The sequence below is a fragment of the Chaetodon auriga genome, chromosome 19 (assembly GCF_051107435.1).
Source record: "Chaetodon auriga isolate fChaAug3 chromosome 19, fChaAug3.hap1, whole genome shotgun sequence".
In the NCBI taxonomy this organism is placed as follows: domain Eukaryota; kingdom Metazoa; phylum Chordata; class Actinopteri; order Chaetodontiformes; family Chaetodontidae; genus Chaetodon; species Chaetodon auriga.
Window position 1 is genome coordinate 16,849,986 of NC_135092.1, and position 14,126 is coordinate 16,864,111.

Consider the following 14,126-nt stretch of genomic DNA (forward strand, 5'->3'; position numbering starts at 1 on the left):
GGTCCACCGCTTTGGCTTTTGGTTGGATTACCACAAAATGTTTTTCAGACGTTTGTGGCCTTTGTGATCCTTTAACTTTTCATCTGGCGTCATCATCAGGTCAGGACTTAAATTTTGTCAATTCTTTCTTTCTGACCAAATACCTGTCAAGCTAATAGCAGTCCCATCAACCTGCGCTGTAGTTTGTGCTACTCAGCAAATGTTTTAAACCTTTTTATGCCTAAAATTTAGAGTTGAAGTGACTGCACACAAGCCATTATCACACAAGCATACATGATATCATTGTTTTTATTAGATTAGATTAGATTAGATTTGCAATACATTGTTGAACATATCAAACAATATGTTTGCTATATATTTCTCTCATATACATCATAAATCCTAACATTTTTAATATATTGATAGCATATATTCTACCAAAAGAAATAGGTCATGTAGAGGCTCAAATGGCAGTTTGGCCATAACTGAGCCATGCAGTTCCTACCTGTCTTTGAAGTTTACTCAGTAAATTCTCTCATAAAGTAATTGGGGAGAAGTAACTCTATTTGACTGGTTAGATTTCAGTATTAGCTGCTTGGATAACAGGGCTTCGCTCACAGCAGCAGATTCTGCTCCCTGAAGGTCACTGCGAGCTGTGCCTTCAGATAGCTCTTAGTCCTGCATCCTGTTTGTGATATGGGTGGACAGGATATCAAGGTTCAGACAAGATGTGGAGAATGTCCAGTCTGGTAACATTGTTTTGGGATTTGAAAAGTCTGGTTTGCAGCCGAGTGTGGTCTGTGGTCACAGATGAGGGTCATGTCCTCCAAATATAAAGTCATGGTATTCCCCTGGAAGGAGGTGGTCTGCCCCAGGTGAAGGGGTAACAATGGGCTAAATGGAGGAGTTGTAGTGCAGTGGAGATTTAATTATTGAGAGTGAAGGATTATGACACTGGCTGGGGCTCAAGAATGTGTTTGCTGTAATTACCTAGCTAGCTTCATCACGAGGGGATTTTTCTAAATTAGCCTTTGTAGTCTCAATTCTCCCCTTTTCCCCCGCACAGTGTTTCCTCTGTGAGCTGTGGTGAAGGGACAGAACCAGAGGGGGGATTTTGTACCAAAAATACAATCATTTTCGAATACCTGCTTGCTACTGAAGACTCATTAACTTCAACTGAAATTTGGAATGCAACTGTGCACAGAACCAGGACTGGAGATTTTTTCCAGATGTCTTCCAACTGTAAACAAGTTAGGGAGGGATATTTGGATGTGTACCAGAGGAACAATTACAGTGACCAATAACTCTTTCATTGCACATTTGGCCATGTGAGGGTTGTTCTGAGATTTAAAAACCAATCCACAAATGTAAATGGGTTACAGTATTTTTTGCATTGAGCCTATTCCCATTTCAGTCATGGTGCAGCACAGAAAACATTTGTTTAACAGGTTGTCGCTCTACTTTAAAAACAAAAAAAAACAAAAAAAACAAACTTTATGATTACGACGGAGGATTAGGGCCACATTAAGGGAAAAAAAAATTAATTATTTACGAGAAAAAAGTCATTATTAACGAGAAAAAAGTCATTATTAACGAGATTAAACTCATTATTAACGAGAAAAAAGTCATTATTTACGAGATTAAACTCATTATTAACGAGAAAAAAGTCATTATTAACGAGATTAAACTCATTATTAACGAGAAAAAAGTCATTATTAACGAGATTAAACTCATTATTAAGGAGAAAAAAGTCATTATTTACGAGATTAAACTCATTATTAACGAGAAAAAAGTCATTATTAACTAGATTTCCATGCTCTGATCAATGGGCAAGTATTGATCAGTTTCCGCTGTAGCAGAATCACGTGATAATAATGCTCTTTTTTTATTCGTTGTTGCGTTATCTTAGCCCGCCCCTTTACCTTTTTGATTGACATGTAAGTGACAGGCTCGACTCCAAAGCAGACGTGCTTGATTCCCCCCGGTTCCATAGCAACGGTGCACCAGAGAAATTTACCAGTATTTTTTCTCAGCGTGAGAAATACAATGTGTGGTGGGAGTGCGTGACAAAAGACCGACTGTCACGCTCAATGCGTGAGACTTGAGAGCCCTGTGTAGTAAATCAACCATCTTTACCTGTCTCTGGCGTTTTCTCCCATCGACTTCTCCCGTAAATTTATGAGTCGGAATGTAAAATATGACTCCTTGTTTGTGAAACCTATCCTAAAATAGAACTCAACAAATCCTCTGTAGCCCTCATTTTGCCAAGTGTCTCCAAAAGTAGCAGGTTTGATGACTTTATTCTCATAAATAATTACTTTATTCTCGTTAATAATGACTTTTTTCTCGTTAATAATGAGTTTAATCTCGTTAATAATGACTTTTTTCTCGTTAATAATGACTTTTTTTCTCGTAAATAATTATTTTTTTTCCCCCTTAATGTGACCCTAATCCTCCGTCGTATATGATAGATGATGAATTTCGAAAAGTTTAAAAATATATATAATATATATAATATAGATTTTTTTAAGCATTTGTATTTGTACTGCGCTTTATAAGACTAAAAGACAATAATAAAATATATTTCTAAAGTATTTTGTATGAGTATTTTATATTGTATTAGCATGTATAATAACTGGAATTCCTTGTTAAAAATATTCGATTTCTCCGTGCGCCTAAAGCGAATGAGTAAAATAAAACTTCATTTCCCATAAATCTTGCGAGGGTCGCGCTGAGGTCACAAGGAAACAGTGGGTAAACAGACGTTGCTTACATTACTAACTAGCGTACACCGAAATCCGCCCGGCTGGGCGGATTCAGCGCTAGTTGTCAAAACGGAGTGCACTGCGGTGTCGACCGGCTGTCCTGATCAATTAAAAAGAGTTTCTAAACAACACTTATTACCGCTGAAGAGGTGAGGATAAAAAATGGGGCCCGAGCCACAACATATTAACTCAACATCTGTTGCGGTACAGTGCCCGCATCTACTCCAACCGGGATTGTTTTTGTAAAACAGCAAAAATAACAATCAGAAGCTGCTGCTTAATCAAAATTAGCAGTATCATATGTGTTCCACCACGTATTACAGTGACATTTGTCTTAACGCCCGTGGTTGTTTCGTAGCATGTGATCCGCCGCCGGACATCTTTCAACACCTCTAACGGCTCCACCAAGCTCGAGCGTGTGTACCAGAGTAGCAACAGCAGAGTCCCGTCCTCGACCTGGAAACACAGGTGGGCGAAACTGTGGTGAAGCTACTTTTAAACATACTCTCGTACACTGATGTATCCTAACAAATGCTGCAGCTGCTTCCGACGTGTTCTGACGTCCATAGCAGTACTTTACATACAACGGTTTAGCTAGCTAGCTTGTTTTTCGGTCAGTCTGTGGTTGATCCATTCATGACTCGTTGTTATTATTAATGTCAGACAGTGTGACACTTTGTACGGTGCTTCACGTCCTTGGTGTACCAGAACATTCTGCACAAAGTAGTTTAAATAGTTGATACTTTGCACAAACTTAGCTAGTACTTGTTGACATAAGTGTTTTACTTCAGACACTAAGCACGTTTACTTGGCGGATACTTTGGACTTTGAAACTGAGGCAAAGTACAAATTAGCTGTTTAAAGTTTAAAGTCTGAATACACTGTTGGAAGAAGTACGAAGTTATTTTACTTATGTAGAAGTAGCAATACCACAGTGTGCTGACCTTCCCAGACAAAATAGAAAATGAAAATGAGACGTCTGGTTTAGCGTCTACTCTTCAACACAAAAGCCCAGAAGATTAAAGTATAATACAAAGTTTGCTGTGGGGCTGAAACTGCCAATTATTTTCATTTAGGGCTGGATGACATGCAAAAAAAATCACATCGCAATTTCCATAAAGTTAGTTAATCTTTGCATAATCGCCTCAGTAAATTGTTAAGTGCATGTCAAAGATTGTCAGAAAATGCTCATCATGGTGCATTTTCACGTCTTGCTCCACATTCAGTTTATAATGATAAGTGAAAAAAAGAAGTAAATCCTCCATTTGAGAGGCTGGAATCAGAGAATATCCGACTATTTCTCCCCGTGTCTGCTGTTGCAGGTTATTCATGTCAAATTCATGTCAATCGATCGATTGATTAATGAATGAATGTGGCATTTTGCATCGCTGAAACACTGTATGATTACACTAATTAACACTCATTGATTACACCAATTACAACAGGGTCGTGTGAATCCATAATCAGACTCATTATGTTCTGTGAGGCTACAGGGTCGTCAGTATGAAAAGGACAAATTAGTTGACACACACATTCAGGTGAGGTTTTACAGCACCGTGCAGGCCAAGGTTGTCAAAGGTATTGATATGTTTTCAATGCTACGTGTTTGAAACGATTAGTTATACATTCAAATGTATTAAAGCAACACTCTTCATATGATTGTGTAATATATTTTTTTCTTTTTCAAGCAAAAATACAAAAAATTCACTGTTTTCAGCCTCTGAAATGTGAATACCTGTGGCTACCTTTCAGACTTTGGACTGTTGGTCGGTCACAACTTCATTTAATACATAAGTTAATGGTGTGACCTTGGGCTCTGGGATGGTGTGAATGGCATTTTGTGCTGTTTTCTGACATTTTATAGACCTAATGATTAAGAAAATAATTAGAAGATGAAGTGAAACTAACTGTTAACTGCAGCCATGATGTCATTTGTAAGAAGTTTTGCTATAGAGAACATATTCTAATCATTGGTATCCTCTGCTGTTGTTGCTGCATTGAATTTCATTATACTTAGAGCCCTTTGTGATATTCCTTTGCAGCTCTTTCATCATGGCACTGGCAGGAGTGAGAGTCATTGAGCTGGCGGGTCTGGCTCCAGCACCGTTCTGTGGCATGATCCTGGCAGACTTTGGAGCCAAGGTGATCCGTGTGGACCGGACTAAGGCTGCCATGTCTCTGGACACACAAGGACGGGGGAAACAATCTGTGGCCATCAACCTGAAGACATCAGAGGGTGTCGCCCTGCTCAGGAAGCTCTGTGTCCAGTCGGACGTGGTCCTTGAGCCCTACCGTAAAGGTCAGACCGCCAGTGCGATGAGAGGCATCAGCGTGACAGACTGATGTGAAAAGAGGACCCAGAGAAAGTCATGAACTGTTGTGATGTGATATTCAAAGACATACACTGAAAAAGAAATGCGATTGCTGTTTTTGATGAATGTCGCTATAGACGGTGTCATCGATTGACCTTCTTCTGACCCCGCAGGTGTGATGGAGAAGCTGGGCCTCGGTCCACTAGACCTGTTAAAGGAAAACCCTCGTCTTATCTACGCTCGCTTGACGGGGTACGGACAGAGCGGATCTTACGCCACCGCAGCCGGGCACGACATCAACTACCTCGCCATATCGGGTAATATCACACACAGCTGTGAGTGTCTGTGGATGGAATGTTTGGTATTCACCTGACTTTGCAGACTGATGGGTTGCGTCCAGGTGACAAAGGAGGAAAATTCGCTCCTCTTTGTGCTGTTTTTCACGCTGTACTTATGTTTGTTTTGACCCAAGTCCACCTGTTGTTTCACGTCCTTGTGAACCCTGTGAACTGAGCTTCAGTCTATAATAAGCTCAGAGCTGTCAGTCGACATGAAGTCAGCCTTTTCTTTTCCATTATTTCATTGTCCCACTGGTCTACCAAGCGAACGTTCGATAACATCTGCTATGACTGCGTATAAACCAAGAGCAAGAAATGAGATACAACGAGTTGTTAACAATTTTGGACAACAGTGTGACAAATAATACGTCCTCCATGTGTATACTGTGTATATTATATGATGAGCAGAAGCCAGTTGAGAGAAGAGTGGAAACATCTTTTCTATGGAGAAAAACCTTGAGTGCTCTTTTTTTGCTCTTCTTTCAGTGAAGATGAAAATATGTCTTGTCTAGTTTCAGTTCTGTAAATTCAGTTCTGGACACCGAAGCAAATTAGTGTATCAGTGTAAGTCAGTGTAAGTTGTACTTGGTGTAACGTGACACTAAAATAACAAAATTGTACTTTTTTTTATCAGAGTCTTCTGCTTTTTTTTCCCGACTAATAACACTCACCAATTTACTGAGTCACGCAGGCATTCAGGGGAATGAAATAGTCTAACATTTTCACCTTAACAGCCTTAAAAGCAGGCCTTTTTAAATGCTTGCCTAATGCACACGCTCCTCATTATTCTGCACCATCTGTATTTTGCCACGCACAAAAATATCGAGCTGTGGCTTAAAAAGAAATAAAAGTAATGAGGCGGCGGATGCAAAAATGCAGCCTCATGAAGACTCAAGGCCAAATGGCGCATGTTGGGGTGGCGCTCAGCCTCGCTGTAAGACCCAGAGTATGAAGTCTTACAACTTTAAGAGAAAAAGCTAAGACACCAATAACAAACTTTAAGCACCCTCAGGAAGCACGGGTGACAACAGCACCAATGTGAATGTGATAATGCAAAACAAGGATACAAACAAGATACATGTGTACAAACCTGGTAGATACCTGTGCTGACTTGGCACATGAGGTCGGTGCTGTTTCACCCCAAAGCTACGCACTCTCCACCCTCACATTCTGATTCAATCCTTCACCTCACCTTGTGATACAGCCCTCATAAACTACATAAATGCAGGTTTTCAAGAGATCTGCGCTGCTTCGTTTTAAGCTTTATGTCCTTGTAAATGTGCCTGTACACTTATCCCACTATAAATCCACCCAATGGTGTTTTTCCAGTCATATCACTCTGACTGTAATGAGTTTAATGAGTGAACTGTTGCTGTAATGAAACTGCTGGTATTTTAATTCGGTCAGATGTTTGTTTGTATTTTGCAAAGCAGACGGAAGAAACTGACTTCAATGCAAGTCAAGGTGAAAAAAAAACACCTCAGCTCCATCTAACGTCACCTAGCTTGACACAGGAACACCCACTGAGGCGTGAGGCACGTTTTAGGGGTGTGCTGTGTGGTTTTTAGAGACCAGAGGGGCCAAATGAGAACATTTTGGAGACTCCTGCCACAGTGAGTTTGCCTTTTTTAGTCTGCACCCACACAAAACAGAGGAAAAGAAAAAGTTTGACTTTTGAGAAAGTGGCTGTAACTAGTGTGTGTTCAGGGCTCTTTCTAATATCTGTATGGGAACAATAGCAAAACAGAAAAAGTAGCCTTGTGTGAAAGTTCCATGCTGGTTCGGTGCAGAAATGATTATTTCATCAGGCCGGTTATTATGTGCTAGAAGAGCTGTACATTGTATTTTCGCTTTTACAGAGGCTGTTAACTTTTCCTTTTGATGTTTTCTTCACTCCCCTCCAAGCTAATTAACTTTCTTTCACGTCCAGGGCTGGGGACTGTGTTGTTACTGTATTGCTGTCCACTCATGAAGCTGTCGTCGTTGCGTTCTGTGCACAGGCCTCCTGTCCCGGCTGGGTCGCAGTGGAGAGAAGCCCTACGCTCCACTGAATCTGGTGGCAGACTTTGCAGGCGGCGGTCTCACCTGCGCTCTGGGGGTAGTCCTCGCCCTGCTGGAGAGGATGAAGTCGGGGAAAGGACAGGTCATCGATGCTAGCATGGTGAGCACATTGTCGGCACACGCAGACGCAGACGTTCGCTCACTTTCATCGATATGCACAAGTACGTTGATGTCTGTGCACAAGTGTCAACAAAAACTCGAACGAATCACATGGGAGACGCTTTGCACAAACTGCAGCCAGACACCACAGGAGTTAAGGCACATTCACACTGACAACAGCCTGCTAGGAAATACATGCAAATATATATGCCTGAGGCTGCGTCAGTGTGGGCGTCCTGCTGCAGGTGCTGCTGAGAGGATACAAACCAGGACACCCAGGCTGAAGACTCAGAGACAAGATTTTACAAGGAAGGTTATCATAGCAGAGCTAATTTTCTCTCCGGATCAACACTTTCCACATGTTTCTTCCCATGTTGGCAGCTTCCCACGGTCCAGGTGTCAGTGTTACAGACGTGCTGAACACACACGACGCAGTTTTCTGTGTCGTGTATTGCAGCATGTTTCCAGATGATGGTGCACCACACTGTGGCAAACTTTTGAGTCATGGTCAACTTTTATTGGTGGTAAATGATAAATTGGACAGCCCTTCGCAAACTTATTTGAAAAGTGCATCAAAGTGTCTGAATCCTGCTGTGCCCGACATCCACTGCCAGCAGAACTGCTCTAATGAACTCCTTAAGGAGGAGAAGCTGGAAAAAGTCTGAATTTAAAGCATAAAACTGATGCACATAATGAATCCAGCAAATGTTTTGAGTGTTCATTGAGCTAAAGGTGCGGGACAGACGATACGTGTTCAGGTCCTGTTTTTTTTTTTTTTTTTTTTGTCGAGGTTACAGCTGCTTTGACGTGTACCCAGTGGGGGTTAGGGTCTTAATCTTCAGTACACAAGGCTGATGCACTTAAATTCACACCTGTGGACAATTTAGAAGGTTTTTGCAGCTGTGTTTAAAATTGATGTAATTGATTTTTTTATTCTGTAATGTAAGAAATGACAATGTGAAAACGAGTCGCTCGTATTGATGAACTGACAGAGGATTATCAGCTGAATTTGCAGCTCCCCGCAGCGTGATGGAGCTTTGTATCGCAGCTCATTGTGTTCCTGTTTTTGTCTGTTTCGGTTCAATTGCTCTCCCAGTGTCGTTTTTCAGCCGCAGCAGGCAGCTGCTGAAATCCCGCCGTACGCTCCCTGCTCAGCACCAAACTGCAGACAGACACAGTTAGCAACTAGCTAAGGAACATGGTGGAGCATTTAGCAGCAGAAGACGTCATTTGGCACCCGGTTCACTTGAATTTTATTTATAAGGACTCATATTTTGAAATTGAAATTAGTTGCATCATTCGTAGATGAAACCTGGAAAAGTCATTTTCAGAGCTTCTGGGTGACTGAACCGAGGTGGATGAGATAAAGTCTATTTCTCTCGGGAGCTGGTGGAGCCTAAAAACAGAGCTAAAAGAGAGTGACTCCAAATGAACGATAGTGCTGCTCTGTGACTGCTGGGTTTAGTTAAGCAGCTGTCAGTGATGATGTGGCGTTCACATGTTTCTGCTTCGTCTAAGTGGCCCTAAAATCAGTTATTGCAGGTTTAAATGTTTTCATTTTCTGCAGTAAACACACTGACAGCGGCGTCCATGTTCAGCACTGTGCATTCTCCTGCTTTGTGTCGACTTAATCCCACAGAGACTTCAAACCGGAGACAGTGAACATGGAGAGTGGAGTGAAGTAGAGTGGCACAACGTGGCAGCAGCCATTATTGCACATTCATGCAAAAAAGCATGGATTTAACTTTCACACAGAGGAAACGAGTAAGGAGAGCAAAAGCCTGTTTCCTCTCTCTCTCTCTCTCTCTCTCTCTCTCTCTATCTCTCTCTCTCTCTCTCTCTCTCTCTCTCTCTCTCTCGTCCTATTGATCATTTCCCCTTTTTGTTCAGTTTCAAATCCTTTCACGCCTGCTGTAACTGCACCGATCGATCCGAGCCACACTCTGCCTTTGAACAAAGAGGTGTCACTAGTCACCAAAGGAGATAAAAATGCAAGGAGTGTCAGAGAGTAATGGCTCAGTTTTTCCAGCGCCCACATGGCGTCATCCTTGTATTTCTTCCCAACAGTCGAATTCAAAGCTCATGATCAAAAGAAGAAAACACGGTCAGGGAATCGGCCCAGCTTTCCCACAGACTCCATATGCATGAGCCTCGGTTTTAGCATAAAACAAATGAAAGTATTGAAGCTCTGACCAGCGACGGACCTTCTTCTCCACTGTGATTTGTCCCCGATGACTCACAGAGCAGCAATTTGGTAGAAAACAGTCGAGCCATTTAACCGAAGTCCAGCGTTAAGACAGAACATCGTGGCGCTATTTCAAGTATTTAATCCCCCTTTGTTGAGCAGACTGGTATTTGACTTTTAAGACACAGCACAGTTCATTAGAGGTGAAGGAGACTGACTACATCCCACCAGAGGAATTAAATCTCATGCATCCTAAGGTTTTTTTTTTAATTCATTCAGCAGCAGTAATAGCTCGTGCACATATGGAGACATTTTGCATTGAGACAGCTGGTGGTTCCTACAGAGCAGAAAACCCTCTGTGCAGCATTTCCACAAGCTTAGTTTTCAACAAATATGTTAGAAAATATTTCGATATTTCTGCGTTCTGTGAACTCTGTTTTTAACTTTATTATGATTATTAGCTGCACTTCTTGTATGAAAGGTGCTATACAAGTAACTTTTATTATTATCAATATTATTTTAATCTTATGCATATTGCAAGTGCAGCATTCGATCTGCACTGCGTGTTTCCGTCTCGTTTGGTTTGGCTGCACCGACACTAAGAAATGAGTTGCAGATATTTGCTCAAGCTGTCAGCTTCTGCGATGCTGTGAAAAGCTGTGTCCTTGGATTAGCGTACATGTGAGTGTACACAGGAAGCAGCGTGCATAAACCGAATTAATGAATAGATACATACAGAAGACAGAACGAGGTGTGCTCTTCAGCCAACTGGTACTTTGTTTGATTTAGCTGTAGTTTGCACATGCCTGGAGTAATCACTCATAAAATCTGATAAGCATATTGACTCCTCTGACTTAATGTCATGCCTTTCTCCTCCTCTCTCTCACCCTCCTCAGGTAGAAGGAGCAGCATATGTAGGTTCATTTGTATGGAAGTCTCGTAGCATTGGTATGTGGGACCGTTCAAGAGGACAAAACCTGTTGGACAGCGGAGCGCCCTTCTACGACACCTACCAGACGTCAGACGGAAAGTACATGGCTGTGGGTGCCTTAGAGCCACAGTTCTACACACAGCTGCTGAAGGGTTGGTGGCATGCAAACACAGACTGGAGCATTAAAATATGTGATGGCTTTTTCTCTGAAGTAGCTTTTTAGTTAGTTTATTCATTTATTGTACCACTAAAAACTCCATTACCAGAAAGCGAGTGGAACCAATTCCTTTGTATATTACCGAAATTAATCAGAAATGCTGCAGTTTGCTTCAGTGGGCTTTTTTTTTTTTCCTAAAATGAAGTAATACCAGTAATGTAATACAAAAAAGTTGTGTATATATTCACTGGAATTGGGGTTGTAATTTTATTTTTGTATAAGAATGTAGCAAATTTCCATCTAATGTGCAGCGTTATTGTAGGTGTTCTCTGACTGAAATGTAGCTGTTTTTACAGAAGCGTCTAAATGTGCAGACTGAGTTTTGGTGGAGTTTGAGTGAGAAATCAGTTCATAAAATTTGAAAGGTGAACGTCAAAACAATCAATCGGCAGATAAATCCACACTGACATCACACTGACTGTGAGAAGTGATCACAGTGCAGAGAAATGCATGCAAGCAACATATTATTAAAACATAATAATAGTGTGAAACAAGAGAAGCTCTCTTTGAATTCGCTGTAACGGCTTCAGGAGATGATGAAAATGAACAAAGTGCTTCTCAAGTGAAACCCTTCACAAAGATGGACAAAGTGGCCGCTGCTCTGAGATGTTAAACATTTCTCTGTTTTACATCATTCTGCTGTCGGCGCAGGTTTCTCCGCCGCCTTACGTAAGTCTTTTTTTTGTTTGTTTGTTTGTTTCCAGGCTTAGAGTTGGACGCTGCAGAGTTGCCTCCTCAGATGAGCTTCAGTGATTGGCCGCAGCTGCGACGGATCTTCACAGAGCGTTTTGCTTCTAAAACCCAGGCGGACTGGTCAGTGATCTTTGATGGGACCGACGCCTGCGTTACCCCCGTGCTGTCTTTCGAGGAGGTGAGCTCACACCCGCATAACCGGGAAAGGGCTTCTTTCATCAAGGACTCCAAAGGGGATGAAAGCCCCCGGCCGGCCCCGCTTCTCTCTCGGACTCCTGCGGAGCCTCGCCTTGCTGCAGACCCCATAATTGGAGAACACACGGTCGAGGTCCTAGAGGAGTACGGGTTCAGTTCAGCAGAGATCGAACAGATGCGAGCAGCGGGGGTCGTAGAGTGTAACGCCGCCAAAGCAAAGTTATAGGACCACAAGTCAAAAGTGCTAAGATTTGGGGGAAACCACATGAGGGATGAGCTGGAACTGACCGTGTTGTTGTTTTCACAAGCAAAGTGCAGCAGCTGATGTACTGTAGTTCAGAGTTGTCCTGCCCGTTTTTGGGATTTACAAACATAAATATAAGTTTGCAGCTCATTTAAATGTGGTTACAGATCGTCTGTAGCTGAACTTGAATAGAACAACCTTCTGTTGCCTCTAACCTTCTTTATGGTCACTCATTTTAAATGTCTATATAAACAGTCTCACAGGACAGCTGTTGTCATGACACTTTCATTTTATCTGATGTCATAATTCCAAAATAATCATTTATATTTGCGTTGTCTGCAAACGGAAACAGGAAGTTAAATGAGAAGTGAATGGTGCATTTAACTGCGTCGTCCATCTGTTTTTCTTTCTGTCTCACTAATTATAAGCACAGAAGTAGTTTTGCTGCGTACCTTAAGAGAAGGTGACAAATGGAAAGCATCATTTGATATTCATTTTAAGTAAATTGTCAATAAATACAGGCATTTATATACCTTCACAAATGAATTTGATGCCTCAGAGAGGTGAGCTGCTCTGACAAAAACAGGCCTGATGCAGAAAGATGGCAGAGCAGAGACGTGAGCTGTAGGGAGTTCAGCGGGCATCACCACGCCAGCCTACCAGTGAATCATCACACCATGCAGCCGACGTTGGCAGCTGCTTTGGCTTTGTGCTACGTGTTGAACATGCAAAAATTGCAGATGGTCCCACGTACTGAAACACGAGGAGTTAAAGGGAATTAGAAATACAGAATCACAGCTACAGTTATTTATTTATCCTGGAAACAAAAACTAAAATGTGATTATATGTATTGAACCGTGTTGAGAGCAACGCTGTGATTATTGACATTCTTCTAATACCAGATGAGTAATCGCTTCAGGAGATACTTTACATGTAAGTTCAAACCTTTGTTGAATGTAAAATAATCAAAATAATATATAAGAATGCATGAAATGTTCAAGAAGAAAATGAGGTGACTAGAAAACAGGCAGCAGCATGAATGAACGACCTTGGACTGACTTCCAGCTGAACAATATGGATAATATGGATTTTAGTTAATAGGATACAGTGCAGATTAGAGGTTCATTCCATTGTGCATATTGTCATGAGCCGATGTGTTTTAAGCTGTAGAACGTCAGCATCAGGAACTGCACGGCTGCCTCATCGGGAAACTCAAACAAGGCTCTGAAATGAATTAAGTATCGTCTTTATTGTCGGCATTTTGGATGTGAAATAGATATGAATGAAAGAGGGCACATGTTGCTTGCGTTTCAGTCTTGAAAGCAGTTACTCTGGACACGTCCCAGTGGAACCTGCATGGACGGATCGATCCACAAGGGGGCCCCGGGGGGCAGAAAACAGCTGCTGATGACCCCGGTGTCATCAGCAGCTGCGATGTGCACAGTTTGTCTGTGCTGGAGGTCTGTCTGCAAGCTGTTTTAAACCACAGATTAACAGGACAAAGCACCATCATCGCACAAACGCAGCAATAACTGAAGTTCTAAACTTTCTGAACGTCCTTCCACACGAAACAGTTGTAGAGCCGTTTTTTTCACCTTGAAATAAAAGAATTTGAGTGTGATGAAATCGGTTCATCAGCCAAATAATTGCTGCTTTCGGCTTCTCAAATATGCTGCTTTTGTTTGTCGTGCGGAATGAAATGTCTTTGTGTTTGTGTTGATCAAAAAAAAAAAAAAAAACTAGAGCTAGCAGGAATTTAACTGGGTTTGGCTTGGCTTACCATAAAGAGTGGAATCAGGGGGAAACAGCTGGCCTCAGCCTCAGCCTTAGCCTTAGCCTTAGCTTTAGCTTTAGCCTTAGCCTCAGCTCATCTGTGCCTACATGAAGCAGCAGCAGCTGCTCTAAACAGCAAATGTTTGTCGAGCTGTGTCCACTGCTTCCACTCTTCCTGCTAAGCTAAGCTAAGCTAAGATAAACCAACCGGCTCATCGCTCCAGTCTCACATTTACCAAACAGACACGAGAGTGTTTTCAGTGTTCTCACTGAACTCTGAGCAAGAAAGCAAATACGTCAAACTGCTCCTTTAGAGTTTTCCCATGTATGTCAG

General features: G+C 41.9%; 1 protein-coding gene across 1 annotated transcript; it reads left to right on the forward strand.

The window, feature by feature from the left end:
* The first annotated feature begins 2,777 nt into the window (after positions 1–2,777).
* On the forward strand, positions 2,778–13,741 carry amacr (alpha-methylacyl-CoA racemase). Its single transcript, XM_076757301.1, has 7 exons — positions 2,778–2,893; positions 3,103–3,212; positions 4,787–5,043; positions 5,230–5,373; positions 7,395–7,555; positions 10,636–10,822; positions 11,592–13,741. The coding sequence occupies exons 3-7, from the start codon at positions 4,797–4,799 to the stop codon at positions 11,999–12,001; spliced, it is 1,149 nt and encodes a 382-aa protein (XP_076613416.1). The 5' UTR covers positions 2,778–2,893; positions 3,103–3,212; positions 4,787–4,796; the 3' UTR covers positions 12,002–13,741.
* Positions 13,742–14,126: the final 385 nt, after the last annotated feature.

Excerpts from the sequence above, each read along its gene's own strand:
- amacr (XM_076757301.1), top strand. The coding sequence starts at position 4,797 with ATGGCACTGGCAGGAGTGAGAGTCATTGAGCTGGCGGGTCTGGCTCCA. Across the intron at positions 5,374-7,394 it reads CAACTACCTCGCCATATCGG|GCCTCCTGTCCCGGCTGGGT; the intron begins GTAATATCACAC and ends TTCTGTGCACAG. Across the intron at positions 7,556-10,635 it reads AGGTCATCGATGCTAGCATG|GTAGAAGGAGCAGCATATGT; the intron begins GTGAGCACATTG and ends CACCCTCCTCAG.